General features: G+C 42.9%; 1 protein-coding gene across 2 annotated transcripts in view; it reads left to right on the top strand.

The window, feature by feature from the left end:
- Positions 1 to 20,463, top strand: part of RUNDC1 (RUN domain containing 1) — a 492,478-nt gene that overhangs the window by 156,267 nt on the left and 315,748 nt on the right. For both annotated transcript variants that reach the window (XM_044054664.1, XM_044054665.1), the window contains one exon: positions 11,795 to 11,953. In XM_044054664.1, coding sequence (XP_043910599.1) covers positions 11,795 to 11,953 — 159 coding nt within the window. The remainder of the gene's footprint in view (positions 1 to 11,794; positions 11,954 to 20,463) is intronic.

Here is a 20,463-nt window from a genome sequence, read left to right as displayed (position 1 = left end):
AGTGCATTTTAGATATGCAAAGGCTTTTAGAAACAGGCAAAGCAAAATACCTGACTGATCATGTCATTGTGAAACTGCTCACTCCTACACAGGTATGTAACATTTGAAACCAGAGTAACCTGTTTGAGTGGATTTCAGAATTAGTGGTACTAAGTTTTTTTTTATTTAACATTGGTTCTTCTGTAGTTTATTTACACAGTAGTAGTTTTCATTTGTGCTTCCATTTAATTTTCACATTCCTTTCATTCGTTTTTTTTTTTTTTTTTTCCCCTAATCTGTTTAGGTTAATTATAACCTTCATATGTAACCTTCAGCACGGAGTTAGTTTTTAAAGACATACACATTGTGGTTGTGATAAAAGCAACCTAAAACCTTAGATGTTTTTTTTGGGGGGGTACCAGTAGAAACTGCATGACCCTAAGTAATTTGTCAGCCATATGTGGCCCTTATTCTGGACGTGCTATGTTGTAGCCTTCCCATATTTGTTAATGTGCAGCAGCCATTGTGTGACATACTCAGAGTACCACTCACACGGATTCTGACAGTTGTCACCCAGTACTATCTGGCTTTAGAAAATGAAACATGGCCAGGCAGATAGAGGCTAATGTGTTGAAAGAGGTCCATCCCTTAGGCAACTTTCCAGAATCTTCTCAACACCTGCTGGAAAGATTTTGATAGCCTTCTTTAAAGTCTTTGAATAGGACTTAGATTAATAATGTAATAAAAAAAATCCCTCAAATGCACAATTTCTGTATATTTTGTACCTTTTTTAAAAACACTTTAATTTTCTTCATATAGTCTATACTGTAATATTTCAGCAATGACTTTGGAGCCTTGGATGTGCATACATCTGATTTTCAGTCTTATTAATGAAATGTGCAGACAGGAACTTTTTCTGCATCATAGCTCATGGCACTCAGTATAAAAGCTGTGTGAAAAGGGGGTAAATGTTAGCTACATATAAATGTATTTTTAGCTGCTTTATTGGTCTATATTTTAGCCCTGTATTATTACCTTCACATCTCCTTGTTCTTTGACAAAAACCACAACAAAGATGCAAGGAGATAGCTGTCCCCAGTGTTAGACTGACTTCACTTCCTTGTTGTTAGCAAAAAAATGGAAATTTAAAAACACTTAAAATTTTACAGTATAAAGCAACAGTAATAAGCAGTCCAAAATTTCAGGTGTTAATTCCTCTTCTGTGACGGTACTGAAGAAACAAACTCAAATAGGCTTAGTCACTGGAATAACTCTGCTTTAATTAATCATGTGCGCTTTTCAGGAGCAGTTTTAACCCATGGAAAACTATTATATACTTAAAAACACAAGGCCTCATAAAACATGATTTATAACTTCATAAAGCTTATTGAGCGTAGCGTGCAACTAAAAGCTAGCCTAATATAACACAAGTCATGTTTTACAATCCAAACTAAAATCTGCAGGCACCTTTTCAGATGATGATCCTCTCCGAGAGACTTGCTTCAATCCACGTTAACAGAATCTTGTTGACGTGATGCATTTTTACACTACTTTCAAACAGCCCTGTTTTGTTCCACATTATTTAACTGTAATCCTGTCATGATAAATTTTGTGCTTGTTTTATTCTGAAGTGAATGATAATTGCAACAGGATACAATCAGTCATTTCAGAAGTGTTTCCATCTTGTAAGCGTTTTGGATCATAGTGCTGTTAAAAAGATGCATTTACAATATATTTCAAAATGGCATGTTCCTTACCAAACTGAGGTGATCACAGCTGTGCTGAAAGGATGTGTTTACATTGCTACATTTTTTATATATTGTGTGCTTACCCGTGTGTTCATATTGTATGATTAAAGGAGACCTTTATTTTTTTCCAAACATTTGCTTACATATTTTTGTATTTTTTTGCCGGTCTGTTCTTGTGTACCTATTTGTTGCATATTGCCTGGGTTCCTCAACCCTGCTGTGTAAAGAAATTAGCTTCCTGCAGTTAAGTCCGTACTAAGACTCACTTTTGTAATTTCCTCAACTGAAAAAAACATTTCCCCATGATTATGTTTCTTTCTCTGTATTTGCTAAATGTGTTCCCACCAGTTGTAGCTCATTTCCTTCAGGAGTAGGATTATTTTGTCTTTACCCCTCAAAGGCTTTGCCTAAACATAGATGTTCATCGTGTTACACTGCTGCAGTCATTACACTTGGGTTATCCTGCCGTCAGGCGGTCCCGCAGTCGGCCAGAGTTCCAAAGTCTTGGTCTGGCGTCGGTTGCTGTCGCCTCCTCCCTGACGTCAGTGCGACAGGGGTATATAAAATGCAGCCGGCGCCATTTTCTTCTGTCTTTCTTGCTGCGCGGTGCCCGAAGCAAAAGCAGTTTGCAAGTGCCGGTCGGCCGTCTCCTGAGATTTTCATTCCGAATCCAGAACCGAAGTCTTCTACAAAGCTAAGTACCCGCTAGAAACTTTTTCTTGCCCCAGACCGATGTCAGTAAAAGTTAATAACTGTATTTCTTGTGGGAAGCAAATACCTCATAAGGATTTCCATTCCTATTGTATCCCATGCCTAGGCCCTGACCACAACGTTACTGGTTGTCGGTTTTGTGCTAGGTTTAACAAGCGCACTATTAAACGTCGGTTTGATTTTGCCCGACATTATTTTGGTAGAAAATTCAATTATAACATGCCGTCGGAACTTCAGACGACCGGAATACACAAAAAGCGCAAAGACGAGGCTAGGCATCCGAGGCCCAAAACTGATGACGAAGCCTCTTCTAGGCCAGTCACCAGTTCTCCGGTTTTCAGCGAGGCGCCTTCGCAGCCCCTGATGACCACTTCTGTAGAACCACAAGCCGCCTCTGACTCTCACGTGGAGATGGCTGGGCCTTCGGATGCGCAAGCTCTTCAGCCTACCGAGACTAACCTTTCAGAAGGATCCGGAGTAGCTGAGCAACCCACAGCTACAGAGGGTGTCTTCAGACCTACTCAGTTAAGCATTAAACCCTCAGCTAAGTCTAAGCCTCCTTTAAAGTCAAAGAAACAAATACAGCATTCTCCAGGACAGGCCTCCATGCCTAAGAAACAAATGCTCAAAATGGTCAAGACCTAATTTTGATTAGGGGTCCCACCCTCCTGATAAAAGGCCTAGACAGGATGCAGACTATGACTCATCCGACCAGGTGTCCATCTCTTCTGATTCATCCTCAGACCTAGGATACTCTTTACCCCCTTATGAGGATTCTGATGCTGAGGAATCAATTCCATCAGCCTCATCGCCTGAGGACTACTCCTTTGGGGAAACCCTACATACCATGAGGAAGCATTTCCACTGGGAAGGCCAGGATTACTCAGAATCCAAGAAAAGGCTCAGAGACTTCCTTTTATTACCTCAACACAGACCCCTTGCTATTCCCCCCCGTGTTAGATATTGTGGATGATGAAGATTGGATTTTCAGATCTGGAGCACATAAGGCACCAGGCATTAACAATTACATTTCTTTAAAACCCATTTTAGAACAGTGAGTTTGTTTTATTAACATTAATGAGTTGGTTATTTATTCCATCATATTTTCCAAATTTTAACAGTGTGGTAGTTGTCACTAGAGATGTCTGATGTTTTAATGATTGAATAACACAGTAATCTGTTATTATGAATTATATAACAGATGAAACATTTAGCAACTTAAGATCACCATGTCATGTTTGTTCGTACAGTTTTTCATTTTCCATCACATTCATATATTCATATATCTTTTTGTTTATAGATTATATTTATTGCACCATGATGCTATCAATGAAGTACGCAGATATATTGCAACAATAGAATTTTTAGACTGAATTGTTTCATTTTGGTTTTTTGTTTATACACACAGTTAGCCACTCTTAGGATCCGGCGTTCAGGTTAAGGTCTACGCTTTGACGCTCTAATTAAAGAGCGAGTGATATGTGAAGGTTTATAATGTACATCTTATGGGCTCTAGGTTTTTTGTTGATTCCTAGTTTTAGAGATCAACTTCAATATGTAGTGCATTGATTAATGCTACACAATGATTTATATCAATTTATGTAATGTCTACTCCTATGATTCATAAGACATATATATTTCCATCACGATTAAGTGTACGTTTTTTACAGTTACACTTTTTTGCATGTTCATACTTTTTTTGCACGTTCACAGTTAATGAACCTAAATATTCTATTCTAACATACTGTGTTCAAGGACATATTAGCCTATAATATATATAAAACTAGAGCAACCACTTGTAACACTTCATTACGCTATATCCATAGCGGTTTTCTATGAGTATGACTCTTTGGTTTTAAATATCTGTAAACACAGTCATTAGTTACAGATAGTGCTGATTTACTTTTTGAATTATGGTTCTATGAGATTTAGCTTTTAAAAAGTTTTTAAAAAAATTTTTAAATTACGCAAGTATATAGATTTTTATGTAATGTGTTATTGTTAATTATTTTTTCACACTGAAGTGTTTGACATGATGAGCACTTCCATTAATGAGAAGCGTATAAGCTAATATCATTTGAATGCACTAGGCACTTTAATTCTCGATCAGAGAAAATGTTTATTGTTTGATTGTTTAATTGGACTGATTAAACGCTTTACAAATGATATATAAAGTGAAGTTAAACTATCATTAAGTAGATCTGATGAAGCGTGCATGGTGCACGCGAAAGCGCTCATCCTTTGTTTTATGGAATAATAAAGAAGAAGGTTTGTACAATTTTGGACTTCTCGTGGTGTATCCTACAGTTCGTTTGGTTATACTATTTGGCTTTTGCTTGTTGCTGAGAGGATACTTTGGGAGTGTTTAGCGGTATTACTTTTATATATTGTGGATGATGTTTATACTGAATCCAGCTTAAATCCTGATTCCTTACCTCCAGCCCCTGTTAAACCTGACAGATACTACAGAGTCCCTGACTCGCATACATTTCTGTATAAAAGCCCTGTCGCTGACCCTGAAACTATTTCTCAGGGACCCAAAGGAGTTAAGGCCTCATCAGCCAAGAATCCAGTTCCCTCTGACAGAGATTCCAGAGCATTAGACAGATGGGGAAAGAAAGTATATACGTCTACAACTTTAGCAATGAGAGCCTTAAATTGCCAGTTTCACATGCTAAAATATCAGCAATTTTTACTGTCTCAGTTAAAACAAAAAATGCTTCCAGAATCAGATCCTCCTAATTTTAAAGAAATGCAGGATTTATTGCATGCAGCTGAACAAGTGGGAAAACATACTTTGCAATGTGGTTTTGATTCTCTAGAGGCCTCCTGCAGAGCAGCAGTTACAGGCTCTGTCATTAGAAGACATGCTTGGTTAAAAGAACATACGTTACCAGATCATGTTAGAGCAAAATTATTGGATGCACCTTTGCAGCAGGATGTGTTATTTGGAGTTAAGGCAGAAGAGGTATTAAAGAAAATGGAGGATAAGGCAAAATCTATGCAAACGGTGAAGGATTTCTTACAGGTTCAGCCTCCTAGATTTAGCAGAAACTGGCCAACTAAGAATTGGTCCTTTCCAATTAGGCCTCAAAGGGGAAGATACAGACGTCCAAGAGGTAAGAGGTCAAACACAAGGTCCTTACAGGCCTCAACAAAGGGTTGCATCAGGCCAGAAAGACTGGGAAGACAGGCCACAACCATATAAAAAGCAGCTCCAATGACTTCCCACTACAGCTGCCAAACAAATCCTTCTTGGCAGCCTCCTTGGGAGGAAAACTGGCACTCTTCTACCACAATCTTCTACCACAATTGGCAAATGATCACCAAAGACAAATGGGTTCTCAACATTGTATTTCGAGGTTACAGGTTCCACTTTCACACTCTGCCAAGGTTAAAAGGAATGCCAAATCTGCCACTAAATCAATGGCAAAGGCTCAAAAACAAATTACAGCACTCATGGATATGAGAGCTATTCAAAAGGTACCATCACAGGAGCAAGGACAAGAATTTTACTCAAGACTCTTTCTGGTACCTAGAAAGGACAAAGCCTGGAGGCCCATTCTGGATCTTTCATCTCTAAACACTTACCTGGATGTTCCGAAATTCAAAATGTTGACATTACAGCAGCTTCTTCCCATGCTGGGCAAGAAAGCTTGACTCGTGACTTTGGACCTCAAAGAGGCATACCTGCATGTCCCTATCAGACAAAACTGCAGAATATACCTCAGATTAATAGCTGGTTCAATGCACTATCAATTCTCTGCACTGCCCTTTGGCTTATCTACTGCGCCCAGGGTCTTCACAAAGTGCCTGGCACCAGTAATTGCATTTTGCAGACAGAAAGGAATTCAAATTTATCCGTACCTGGACGACTGCCTGATTCAAGCAGAGAGCAAGGACATTCTTCTAAAGCATCTGGCGTTTGCAAAAAAGTTATTAAGTTGCCTGGGGTACACAGTAAACGAACATAAATCAAAACTAGTGCCCTCACTAGAGATTATATTCTTGGGTGCCAGCTTGAACACAACGGCCCAGATGGCTTATCTCACGCCAGACAAACAAGGACAATTGACTCAATACTTTCAGTTGATGGCAACAAAGATCCAGCTCCCTGCAAAAAAAAATTCTGCAGGCCTTGGGTTACATGGCATCCTGCATACTACTAATTCCATATGCCAGACTGCTTATGAGGACACTACAATGGTACCTAAAGAATGTTTGGTCTCAACACCGTCAAAGTTTGGAAACAGTTATACCACTAATCCCTTGCCTTCAACAGGAGTTTCAGTGGTGGGCTCAAGCTTGTCACCTCAACAAGGGACAGCCTTTTACACAACCCACAGCCAGGCAAACACTGACAACAAATGCATCGGATTACGCCTGGGGAGCACACATGCAGGCAAATGTATTCAGAGCACGTGGACCGCAGAACAAAGGCATTTTCACATCAATCAAAAAGAGATGCTAGCTGTACAAAATGCGATTATAGCTTTCAAGGACCTGCTGCATCCAGGACAACTACTACTAAAAACAAGACAACACCACAGTTATGTGGTACATAAACAAGCAAGGGGGCACTCATTCCTACCCCCTATGCAGACAAGCTATGACCTTATGTAACACAGCTATAAACCTTCAAGTTCATCTGCAAGCGCAATTCCTGCCAGGACAGAAAAACACACTGGCAGACAACTTAAGCAGAAACATCATGGATCCCCACGAATGGGAGTTGAATCCACAAATATTCAGAATGATAACACAGAAATGGTGGAGCCCAGACATAGATCTGTTTGCATCCCCAATAAACTGCCAGCTACAAAAATTCTGCACAAGGAGTTACCATCCACAAGAATGGAAAGTGGATGCCCTCTTATTCAGCTGGAGGAACCTACAAGTATAAGCTTTCCCACCACTACCTCTCCTGCCAAAGGTACTCATAAAAGCCAGGCAGGAAGAGCCAAAGATGATCCTCATTACACCAGACTGGCCAAGCCAGCACTGGTACCCAATCTTAAGGAGCTTAGCACAAGAACCACCCTGGATTTTGCCTCAAATCCCACATCTGCTGACTCAGCACAACAAACTAATACTACACAGCCAGCTAAAGACATTAAACCTAGCTACATGGAAGATTCCTTAGTCAAGCAAGCAATGCTTCTCTCTAAAGCTGTTATGGATGTCATTCTGGAGGCCAGAAGGCCCAGTACCAGGAAAGCCTATTCGGATAAATGGAAGAGATTCTGTGCCTGGAACCAAGCTCACAGCCTTGACCCTCTTGTCCCAAACATTCCACAGATACTACAATACTTAACTGAGATGCTGGACAAAGGACTCTCCTTCTCATCCATCTAGATCCACGCTTCTGCCATCTCTGCTCATTACAACGCGGATCCACCAATTTTCTCTAATCCTCTGTTAAAACGGTACCTCAGAGGGACTAAAAACATAAGTCCGCCCCGTAGAGCACCTACTCCAACTTGGGACCTCAACTTTGTTTTGGAGAAGCTAACTTTACCTCCTTTTGAACCAGCCAACACAGCAGAATTAAAATATATCTCTTGAAAAACTGCTGTGCTCCCAGCAATAACATCAGCACGAAGAGTTTCAGAATTACAGGCACTAATGGCAGTGGAACCTTTCCTCATTTTCCACCAGGACAGGGTGTCTTTACGAACTAACCCTACTTTTATGCCAAAGGGTGGTATCCAGTGTGGCTCTAAACCAAACTATTCACCTGTCAACTTTTTATCCTAAACCACAGAATAAAGGAGAGAGACTACTGCACTCTTTGGACATTCACAGGCAGTTACGCTTCTACTTGGACAAAACTAAAGCCTTCAGAAAACCTGAGCAATTATTGGTAGCATATGCTGCAGGAGCACAGGGAAAAGTCATTTCAAAACAGACTATTTCAAAATGGATAGGACATTGTAAACGTTTCTGCTACGCATACCATGGAAAACCTGTACCTAGCAGCATTAGATCTCACTCCACCAGGACAACAGCCACTTCAACTGCCTACCTCAGGGGAGTACCTACCAAGGATATTTTGGAAGCAGCAACTTGGAGTTCTGTACACACCTTCACCAAGCATTACCATCTGCCTCTATACTCTAAATCCAGAGCTGGCTTCGCCACTGCAGTGCTGCAGGGCCTTATAGCCACTCCAAATGCCTTATAGGACCAGCCACCCTTCCTCAGCTGTCTATATCCCCTCAGCTCAGAACACTCAGGAAGACATCATGAGCAGGTCCATGTCACAATCCTATGAATGAATGCTATACAGGGATGTGTTTCTGGACATATTCCACAGGTGGGGTATGCCACAAATAGATCTGTTTGCCTCCCCTCTGAACAGACAACTTCCACAGTTTTGTAACTGGCACCCAGCCCCTAGCGAAAGCGATGGATCCCTTCTCTGTCTCATGAAAGGGGATGTTTCTGTACGCATCCCCCCCCCGCCCCACTTTCCACTCTTACAGAAAGTCCTAATGAAAATTCAGCAGGACAAACCAAAAGTTTTGCTGGTGACTCCCTTTTGAATAAGACAGCACTGTTTTCCCCCTCCTCCTGCATTTAGCCAGGGGCAATCATCACAAGTTACTTCAGAGAGTGGACCTACTCACACAGGACCAGGGATCCCCAATCCATTCCCACTTGGAATCCCTGAGCCTAACCCAGTGGGTGATACAAGTTTTGAACCCTTTCAGACACCCATTACTACAGTTCTCCATTTTGTGTCTACAAAGGCAGCTAGACCCATTTCGAGGAGAGGGCCCCTTGGGGCTGTCTTATCTTTGAATTGTTGCAGACAGGGTTGGCATATTCCTCTGTTAAGGCCCACCTTGCTGCTGTTTCTGCTGGTCTGCCTCTTGACCCTCCATTTGCTTCTAAACTTCAAGTGAATGTACGTGTTTCACTGTTGCAGTCATTACAATTGGGTTATCCTGCTGGCAGGCTACCCTCAGTTGGCCTGAATTCCAAAGTCTAGGTCCGGCGTCGGTTGCTGTCGCCTCTTCCCTGACGTCAGTGCGCCAGGGGTATAAAAGATGCAGCCGACACCATTTTCTTCAGTTTTTCTTGCCCCAGATGTCAGGTGCCCCTAAAAGGGTAGGCTAAAAATGAATAAATAAAACATACATGCACCAAAATATATTTTACTTTCATCTACAAGCAAATACACCACATAGGTTGTATAGATTAGAGAAGTAAAGATAAGTTCCAGCAAAAATAAGGGGGATGGTGGGTGGTTAACCTGGACTGCAACAGTGAATACACTCGAACATCTACATTTATGGTAAGTGTACACAACTGTGAGGAAGGTATGTGCAGACATCACTTTAATGGCCCACGCACCCTACGGCCAACATCAGATGTCCCACGTACCTTGCAGTGACTAAAGCTTTTGTATACTGGCTGGACGTTTGGGTCGCTAGGCGGATGCTAACCCAAAGGTTGTAAATACTGCAACATGGAAGAGAAGGACATCCATGGTTGTGGTAAGATTTTACAAAACTGTTTTTTCTCATGTATGGAGTACTGTATTTTTTTTTACACTGGTTTCAGTTATACTCTATTAAAATGCCACACAAACAGGTACTTTTTTTATGCCTGACTCTCAAATTTTCCTTGCCGGCTCCATTTAAAGTGCAAATACAACTGGGGAGAGTGAACTGTACCTTTAGTACAATTCTAAATGGTCTGACAAGCTCCCTGATGCTTTATAGCAGCACTTCTATCTTTATATATTTCAGAAATGTCTTTCATCCATTTTAAAGGGAACCTAAATTCCCTTAAAATCTCTCTAATAAGCTGCTAGCTTACCTGTCAAAAGTTTATGTATCCAACACTATGTGTTATTCTTTTCTTCATGTCCTTTGCATTTTGCTGGATTAGTAATGTGTTACTTATATTGTTGTAAGTTTGCTTTCCTTCAATGCAACCACATTGATCCAGTCCCATTATTTCAGTTAGTAACTTTGTTACCCTTTTGCCATTATTTACAAAATATCATTATTTAAAATTGAGATTGGTCTGTATGACCCCGAGTCTGTTAAGTCTTTGCCTCCTTTTGGTATTATTATTGATACTGCCTTACAACACAGTGGTGGAATTTCTCCTCCCAAATGAAGATTTAATATTTTATCTTTTGTTTACTCTCTTCTAGGTTTCTGCTGTGATGCCATTTGTTCTGGTGCTTTCCCACATTTCATTTTTCATAGCCCCCCCTGATTTTAATTTTATTTCTGCCATAAAAGCCTTTATCTTCTTCTGTCATCAGGGGATTTATTCCCCCTGGAAACTCTCTTTTCTGCTCTCCTTGCCTGTATTTCTGAGTCTTGCTTGTATAAGACTACTGTAATATTTTTGTCATGATTGCCCTTATTCCCTCAGGCTCTTTTTGTAGCTTTCCTGGGTCCCAATTCCCTAACTTTAACATTGTATGTTCTTTTTGTTGCATTTGTCTCTGCTGTAGTTACTTAATTGCTTTTGAGGTGGATGCATGCATTCATTTGGGTTAAATGTCCATCATTGAGTGTCTCTGTTTCAATTTTTCCTTCCAAACACTTTCTCAGTATGTTCTTTTCTTAGCTTGGAGTTCAATTCTTGCCTCAGCTTCTAAGTATTTGTTCTGGCTTCCTGCCCCAATTTCTTTTGCTTTTTCTTTAGCCAACTTCTTAAATGTCTCTTTACTGTTGTCTCAAGCCATAGCCAGATTCTTTCCTTTCCTTTCACGTCAGTTTCTTCCATTGTGTCTGTTAACTTATTATCTACTCATTTAGTGAACGTTTTTATTTTTAGCAAATATGTAACTGTCAGCATTTTTCTCCCCTTTTCTCTTTCCCATCTTTCAACTGAATCTGTAACTGAGCATGATTCAGCAATGTGACTAGATGAGGCAGTGTCGGTTGTACTAGACTCTCATGCTCATTTGTCCTGTGTCACTATCTGGTTGTGCCCAAGTCCTCTTTTTTTTCTCAGATTTAATGTAAATTTTGTGACATTTTGGACACGGACACATGAAACTGATCTACAAATGTTATGCTGCTGTCAATTTTGGTTTACTTTGTATGTCACTGTTGCTGCTTTAGTTCTGACTTTTATCATCCTTTTTTTCTTAAGAATGGTATAAATGTAATGATTATGGCTTAGGATGTGTCTGGAAAAGGACCGTTGTGATCAGTACAGTTGGCTTATCACAGATGTAAAATGTTAATCATCAGTTATACCAGGAAATGTGTGTGTGTGGTCTGTCGAGTTGTACTGTATTTAATCCTGTAATCCGTGATGTTACTAGATTAAGAGAATGCAGAGCTTTTTTGTGAACTAACCAAATTTATGACAATTTGCAGAGTGAACGGGAGAAGCGAGAGAAATTAGAAGTTCAGCGCGAGAAGCAGCGTGAGCTCATCATTCAGCTGAAAACGCAGCTTGATGACCTTGAACGATTTGCATATCAGGAAGGGAACTATGATTCTCTGCCGCAGTCCATGGTCATGGAAAAACAACGGGTAAGAAATGTTCCTGACAATAGCACTTCTGTGCTTTTGTGGTTAGGTCTGACCTTCAATTTTTAACAGATTGTGATTTTAGTTGTACGTATATTTTCATATTAAGTACCATCAGGAAGTGACTTGTTCATGCTTTTGTTGATGGGGGGAGAAGGTGTGCTTTCAGACCTAATAAAATAGAAGTAGAAAAAATATTGACTAGTGATAAGCCTATCTGAGATGCTTTGCTAATGGCTGTGTTCCAAGGGGTGACATTGGCTAACATCGGTTTCTGTTGCCTGTAACCGTGGTAATGATTACGTTTTGCTGAAAGCAGTGCTTTGCCTAGTGGGTTGATGTGTTTTTCAGTGTACCATTGATACCTGGTTATAGTCTGAGAAAGGCTCCTTCCATTACTGCACATGTACATTACCAGGGACATCTGTGTGTGTTCTTAGAAAAGCACATTCTTTCTGTTAAACTACCTACTTGGATACTAGCTGCTTTATGCACATTGTGCTGTGAGATAAGTCAAGAATGAGGTGAACTGAATATGATGAAGAAGGTTTAAACTGACTCCATCAAATTGATTGGTATTGTATATAAGACAGCAGATATTGTACAAATTATCCAGTTGGGTAACCCCCTGAGAGACAAAACAAAGTGCCCCTCAGTTGACTAATGTGGTACAGACAGCGTATGGGGGAAGAGGGGAATCAGGTTGTCCTCTCTGGCTTTGCTGTGATGAGGGAATTTATTCCAGATCAGGTAGATATTACAAGGTAAGTTCTATCTCAGAATTAAAAAAAAAAAAAAAAAAAGTTGTTTGGTGACTTGCTAGGCAACAGAGGTTTGTAATAGAAGAATAAATCATCAACATGTGACAAGTCAAAAATAAGTCAAAAAGGCAGTTCATTAATAACTATTCACTTCCCACACTATAAACAATTGTTTCCCAAAAATATACTTTAATTACACAAATTATACTTACAATACCATTAAAGAAATGTCAAAGTAACCAATTCAAACTGAAATGTTCAAAGCAATGGCTGTCAAATATTCCTATCACTGTGTTTAATGACTTAAATCTCATCTTCCTCCTTGACGTTAAAAGTGCTTGTGCACTTACCGATTAGTGACAACTTTTAATCTGGTGGTGGTGTTTCACAATAGCAAGCATAATGCTCCTAAGGATCACCATACTTTGATCCAATAGGTATATCATTATATACAGTGCCATGTTTTAAGTGCATGTCATCCTATTGGAGTTTAAATTGGACACTGTCTAAAACAGTAGAAGAAAATACTGTTATGCATTCCATCTTATAAACTTGTGCAATTTACCAAAATAGTTCTCTTTACAAAAAAAAAAAAACGTGAAGGAGACAGTTATCATTTGTGATCTTCTCATAAGCAGACACCAGACATTATCAACATACAGAAATGTGCAGTTTTGAGAGTTATTCAACAACTTTGACTTGCACACATCTCACTCTAATCTGTGTAAAATAGAAGAAACAATCATTTTTGTGAAAAAGTATAATATTTTTGTAGTAGCAGCCATAAAAATCATAAAGGACAAATCATGGAGGGAACAAAGACAGTGACTCTCAAAATTCAAAGATACAGCTCCAAACCATGTTATAGAATTTCAGACACTTATTGCCATGAAAGTGAATGCCAAAGGTACACATTTCATAACACCTCACATCTCCAGAAAACATGGATAGTGTACAGTTGTATGGGTACCTTCAGCAGTCCATTCTTGACTTAAACATCTAAAAAGAAGCTTTCAAGGGTGCACTTTTAACCATCTACAGGGAAGTATGAACAAAGTCCAATAGATTTCGATGTGTAAAAAATGTACTCACATGCGCGCACACACACACACACACACACACACACACACACACACACACACACACCCTCCTGTAGATGTATTCAACATTATCTGTACGAAAACTAAGTCAAAGATGGAGCCACACAATGAAGTCCAGATGACCAATAGGATTGGAACAGCTTTCTTTCTAAACAATATACAGCTTATTCTGTTCACCCACTACATCAAAGCTCAGAAGTAGATGCCATCATATCCTCTATAGGAATATCGCCTGAGAATGTGGTGTATCATTGCAATAGATCTTTCTACAACATTAACATCAGGACCTTAAAAGCTGTAGCTTAAAAGCTCCTCCTTAGATGTAGTAAATATTGCAACATTTCCATGGCACTTTTGTAACCGATTCAGTTTACAGGCCATGTAATGGTTTGAGTTCACTTTTTTTTCCCCAAATTATAGATGTAACCATTTGCAACTACCAGAAATCTACTCCACTGTCTCATTATTATACTGTAAACAGTCCCCATGTCTCCAGGAGTAGGCTACAGCATGTTATTGTCATACTCATTATCTGAAGTATTTTACTTCATTTGGTCTTCAACCTGTGGGTATTGGGATCTGGATCAGATCCGAGATGGCTGCATCACCAGCATCTGATCCGAGTTCCAAGCCCCTCCCCCTACCCATAACGCCCTTCCATCTCCTTCCTTCTCTCAGATCTCATTTGCCGCTTTACAGCCAAGCATCGTGGTCACTGAGCTCCAGGCATTTCTTCTTGTGAGTAAGTGCTTTAGAGTTACTTAGTCCAAGTTAGGTGCCCTGTTTTTCCTTTTTTACCTCCCCTGACCTCATGTGTTTTTGTCAGTCAAGAGTTTTAAAAAGTTAGTGTTGTGTACTATGTTTGCCCTCCCTCAGCCTTTCCCACTGTTGTAGATAGCATGTGTGGGTGAGTGTGTGTTTGCCGTGGGGCCTTCTTTAGACATGGCTGAGACCCCAAAGCCAGTCTTTAGAAAATGCATGGTGTGTGGCCATAAGCTCTCGCCAGTTGATGGCCACACTCCATGCGTTGTATGCTTAGGAGCGGCCCATTTAGACACAGCCTACTCTGTGCAGGCTTTAACCCTAGAGCCTTCAAGGACAGAAAGGCTAAATTAGTTATGAAATGGCTCCTGGCTGCATCAGGGATGGCTGTCCTTGTTACTGCTTCTGCTTCAGTAGCGGCTGCTACTGTATCCTCCCCTCCCCAGGCCTCTGGGATTCAAACCCCAGGCTAGAGGCCTACAGAGGGGGAGAAAAGACACAAGGACTGGCCTAGAAAGTGGTTCTCTGACCGCTCGGCTCAATCGGGGCCTCTCCCTAAGTCCAGGACTCCTCCTAGATCCAGTACTCTACGGCTCCGCTCACCCAGGTTCTCCCCGGAGCCGACTGAGTTTAGACCACTATCTAGAGCATCCCCTCACCAGCACTGGTGGCCGGTGTCAGAGGCGTCTTCCTCCCCTTCCACCCGCAGCTTCAGTGAGTCAGAGATGGACAGGATGATGATCATCTGCACCCAGATCCAGATGGAAGTCTTGCCTGCCTCCTCTCCCTCTGGAGCGGGGAGCTCGCAACCCTTTTTCACCCCATAGCTCCTTCTCCAATCCGACCCTCTGTTTTGGAGTCTGTGGATCCGAGAGCGGGTCGGATCCAACAGGATCAGATCTGAGCTCTCGGATCCATAGAGTAGGCATCCGATCTGAGGGGTGCTGTAGGCTCCAACTTTGTCGGAGCACAGTCTCCCCCTAGGTATCTCTGCTCCAGTAGACTCTGCTACAGCCCATCGAACCCAAGGGGAGTGGCTCCATCACTCATTTCCCAGGATGTCCGCTCTCCTTCGGCATTTGATGTGGTGGAGAGGGTCTTCTCAAGTGGGTCGAGACTCCTGACCATTTCCTGTTCGGAATCCATCCCTACTCCCTCAGTTCTGGGAACGGCACTGACCTTCCTGTCATCTCAGGAACAGCCCGTGCTTGGTTTGTCCCAGGGAGCACCCACTAAGGAGCAGCATCAAGCTTGCGAGTCCCCCTCAGAGAGTCCCACTAAGGAGGTTCCTCGCAAGCAGATGTATAAAAGGAGGCACTTGGACTCCTCTCCAGAGTCCCTCACTGACGACACCGACTTGGAGGAAGGGGAAGGTTCCCCCAGGTCATCCCCAAAACTCCTATGCCAAAGAGAGGGGTGGTCTGCCCAGAAACCAGCTTAGGACGACTCAGTGTTCCTGGAGGCATTCGGCATGGGCCCATCTACCTCCTGCCCCCCCCCCCCCAGATCCACTCGTGGACCTCATCACCTTCAGAGCATGGAAGGAGCCGGACACCATGGAGCCAATTCCCAAAAGACCAGATAAGATTCTTGTCACCCCTTCGGACAGAACCTGTTGGAGCAAGGGGTCCCCAGGAGACTCTGTGGTGGTGGTGGCTGCCACCAAGAAAGAGCTCGTGCAGGAGAGCTCTACAGTCCACTCTTGATCAGGAGTCATGGACAATGGATCGTTTGGGGAAGTGAGGTGTATGCTTCAGCCACCTTCATCATAAGGGTGCTGAACTATATAGCGCACGTTATCTGACTGCAGCGTGACTTAGTCAAGGAAGTCACAGTTGCCCCCAGATACCACATTGGCACAGGGCAAGAAAATGTTCTCTGCAGCATAGCCACTCTGAAAGCGGTTGCCAGTACATCCATGTGCCCCCCTTCTCCCATGTCATGGAAGGAGCCACTAGGGCAGCCGGGTCCGGTGTTGTTATGAAGCGACATGTCTGGCTCCGGCTATGTCAGTTCTCGGAACCCCTCAAGGCGTCCTTTGGGAATGCTGCCTATGATGGCTCTTCCCAGTTTGGGAAGTCCATACGTGAGACACTGGTCCAGAGTGAGAAGGACAGGAAGACACTGTCTGCCATAGAGATCCACTTCGCCGCCCCTCAGAGATCTTTCTCCAGGATCCAATGAGGGGCAAAGAAGATGTGGTTCCGGAAATCTCAGTTCTCCCGGGACACTCAGGACTCTTCTTCCCCCAGAGCCAGAGGGGGGGTTATGAGTGACGCCGGCCCAGAGGCAGAGGGGGTCCGAAGAACTTCGGGTCTCGGGAACCTTTCTCGGACAGACCCACGCAGAAGCCCTGAGTGGTTGCCCAACTGCTCATCTCTGAAGGCAGTCGGGGGGGGGGGTCTTTTGTGACACCCAATGGAGTGGGAGTCCGTGACAACAGACCATTGGGTGCTAAAAATCATATCCAGAGGCTATTCCATTCCATTCGGCACCACCTCCCCAACCAGACCTCTTCCTGAATGTTCCACTCACATGAGGAAGCAGCATTAGAGATAAGAAAGCTGCTAAGAAAACGAGTCATCCAACCTGTCCCCCCCCAGATCAGTCTGGAATGGGCATGTATTCAGGTTCTTTTTGGTGTCACAGGGGACCAAAGACACCATTCTGGATCTATCCATTGTGACCCTGTCAGTAGCAAAGGAAAAATTTCAGATGGTCACGTTTCAGGCCATTCTGCCCTATCTGCAGGCAGAGAATTGGATGTGCTTGATCAATCTTCAGGACGCTTACTGTCATATCAAGATAAACAGGTGCTCCCGCAGGTTTCTTTGCTTCCGGCTGGGGGCCAATCATTATTAGTTCAGGGCTCTACCCTTTGATCTCACCACAGCACCCAGGGTGTTGACCAAAGTCATGGCTGTAGTAGCAGCCCACCTTGAGGCTTCAGGTAATCCAGGTCTACCCCTACCTGGACGATGGGCTCCTTGCTGCCCTCACCAAGCATCTACTGTATCAAGCCAGGGATTACTTTCCTCCTCCTTGTAATCAGACTAGGTATCACGATCAACCTCAGCAAATCTTCCCTGGTCCTAGTCCAGAGGTTAGACGTCATTAGAGCTCTGCTAGATACTATTCAGATGAGAGTCTGTCTCACCCCAGAGAGGATAAGCAATCTGAAACTCCACATCTCTTATGTTCTTCAATCCTCTAACCCATCAGCAACCACAATTCTTCGGGCTCTTGGCTCCATGGCAGCCACCATCAACCTCCTGCCCTTCGCCCGTCTGCACATGAGAGTTCTCCAGTGGACGTTGGTGGTTCAGTGGTCCCTCCTGGTTTTACCATTGTCCCATCTGATATGCATATCATGGGCCTGCAGAGAGTCACTCATCTGGTGGATTCGCTCCCTGGATCTGGTACAAGGACGTCTCTTTCTTCCATCATTCCCCACAACCACAGTGACCACAGATGCCTCCCAGCTTGGGGGGGGGCATTGCTCGGGAAGGACAGTCCAAGGCACTTCGTCTCCGTCCGAGACCAATTTGCATATCAGCGTTCTGGAGATGAGGGTGATTCTTCTAGCGTTGCAGGCCCTTCATACTCATCTTCATTTAGGGACTATTGCCATCCAGTCAGACAACATGTCAGTAGTCTGGTATATCAACAAGGAGGGCGGTACCAGATCTTTACCCCTTTGTCAAGAAGCCATGAGAGTGTGGGAATGGGTGGTTTCCACCGACCACTTTCTGGTGGCAACACACATTCCGGGATGCTGCAACATTTTAGCAGATAGGCTCAGCAAGACTATTCTGATGCCTTATGAGTGGTCTTTGAATCCTTTAGTAGCAGAGCAGATCTTCCTCAAGTGGGGCTGGCCTTGCTGCGATCTCTTCGCATCTCCTTCCAACGTGAAGTGCAGAGAGTTTTTTGCTGTCAACACCCCTCGGGGGGAAGTCCCCAGAGATGCACTGGTTCATGCTTGGGCTCCCAGTCTCCTTTATGCTTATCCTCCTTTACCTCTCATCCCGAAGTTTCTGCAGAAAGTTGGCAGGCTGTGGAGCACAGTAATCCTCATTGCCCCATTCTGTCCTCACCAAGTCTGGTTCCCCTCTCTTTGGTCTCGCCTAGTAGTTCCACCTTGGATCTTGGATCCGGTTCCGTATCATTTCTCACCCCTCGGGGATTCCTCACCCAGACCTGGACAGTCTGAAACTTGCAGCTTGGCTGCTGCAGTTCCAGTAATGATTAGGACTCCCAGTTTATCCTCTCCAGTCAAAACCATTCTGGTGGCGGCTCATAAGTCTTCTACCAGAAAGATATACCATAGCAAATGGAAACGCTTCTCTGTTTGGGCCTCTCAGTGGAACATAGATCCCTTTATGGCTCCATTTCCGGCTATTCTGGAGTTTCTGTCTGGTTATCTTTCATCAAGGGGCTAGTTCTTATACTATAAAAGTTCAACTGGCTGCCATCTCTAACTCCCCTTTGGGGGAAAACATGGCTTTCTTAGCCTCGTCTAGGCTTTGCAAGACTTTCCTTAAAGGAACTTTATGCTGCAACCTCCTATGAAAGATCCAAAATCTCATTGGGACCTTACCTTTGTCTTACAAGCTTTAGTCTCCCTGCCCATTGAACCAGTGGCGACAGTAGATTTGCAGTTTATTTTTTGGAAAACTGCCTGTTTGGTGGCAATCACTTCAGCTAGGAGGGTATTGGAACTTCAAACCTTGTCCATTAAAGTTCCATATATGGTTTTTCATAGGGGCAGGGTTTCCCTGCCCACTATCCCTTCCTTTCTTCCAAAAACAATATTAATCAAACTGTCACTCTTCCAGTTTTCTTCCCAAATTTCCAAAACAAGGGTGAATACAAGTTGTATTTATTAGATGTACATAGGCAACTGAGGCTTTATTTACACAGAGTGAAGTTTTTCCGTAAGTCAGGCCAACTGCTTGTGTCAAATTCCAAACTATTTTTAGGTAAACCAGTATCCAAAGTCATCATTGCTAGATGGATTTCCCAGTGTATCAGCTGGGCATATTCTGACAAAGGCATTTCCCCTCCGGGTATGATCAAAGCCCATTCCACTAGATCTAGAACTTCAGCGGCCATCTGGTCTAGAGTGTCGCTGGATGACATTTGTTCTGCAGCTACTTGGTCCTCATCTCATACCTTCATATCCCATTATAAATTGGACATTGTATCCAGGAATAGGGGATCATTTGGCTCTGCGAGGGCCACCCAGATGTTAGTAGCTGGGGACTCTGTCCCACAGGTTGAAGACCAAATGAAGTAAACTACTTAAGATAAAGAAGTTATGTATTCACCATAACGTTCCATCTGAGTAGTTGTACTTCTTTGTCTTCAACCATCCCTCCCTCCTTCCCCCTGACCTTGTCACTATGGTCCTATATTGGTATATGGGAGAGGTGCACATTGGGTCTCTCCTGGTTATACTTGGTTTAGATTGTGTGGACCTTTAGTGGTAAGGTTATTTGAGTCGAGCTTATGTTTCTGATTCAGCAAACTCGATCTGAGGGAAGGAAGGAAGGAGATGTAGGGACATTATGGGCAGGGGGAGGAGCTTGAAGCTCAGATCAGCTGCTGGTGATGTGGCCATCTCGGATCTGATCCAGATCCGATTACCCACAGGTTGAAGACAAATTAAGTACAACTACTCAGATGGAACGTTATGGTGAGTACTAACTTCTTTTTCCTATTCACCTCCACCACCTCAGTCGAAACGTAATGGACAAATCCAATTTAAATACTTTAGACAAACTAAAACAATTGCCATTAAAAGCTCACTGTGAGGGGTTATACCTCACAGATCCTGTCTACAACATAGGGGAGACTACACCTCTCCAGACTTGCTAAAATCAATGGT

The sequence above is a fragment of the Protopterus annectens genome, chromosome 13.part0, assembly GCF_019279795.1.
Source record: "Protopterus annectens isolate FY-2018-M chromosome 13.part0, PAN1.0, whole genome shotgun sequence".
In the NCBI taxonomy this organism is placed as follows: Eukaryota; Metazoa; Chordata; order Ceratodontiformes; family Protopteridae; genus Protopterus; species Protopterus annectens.
Note: the sequence above shows the minus strand (reverse complement) of the source record. Positions and strands in the feature narration are given on the sequence as shown.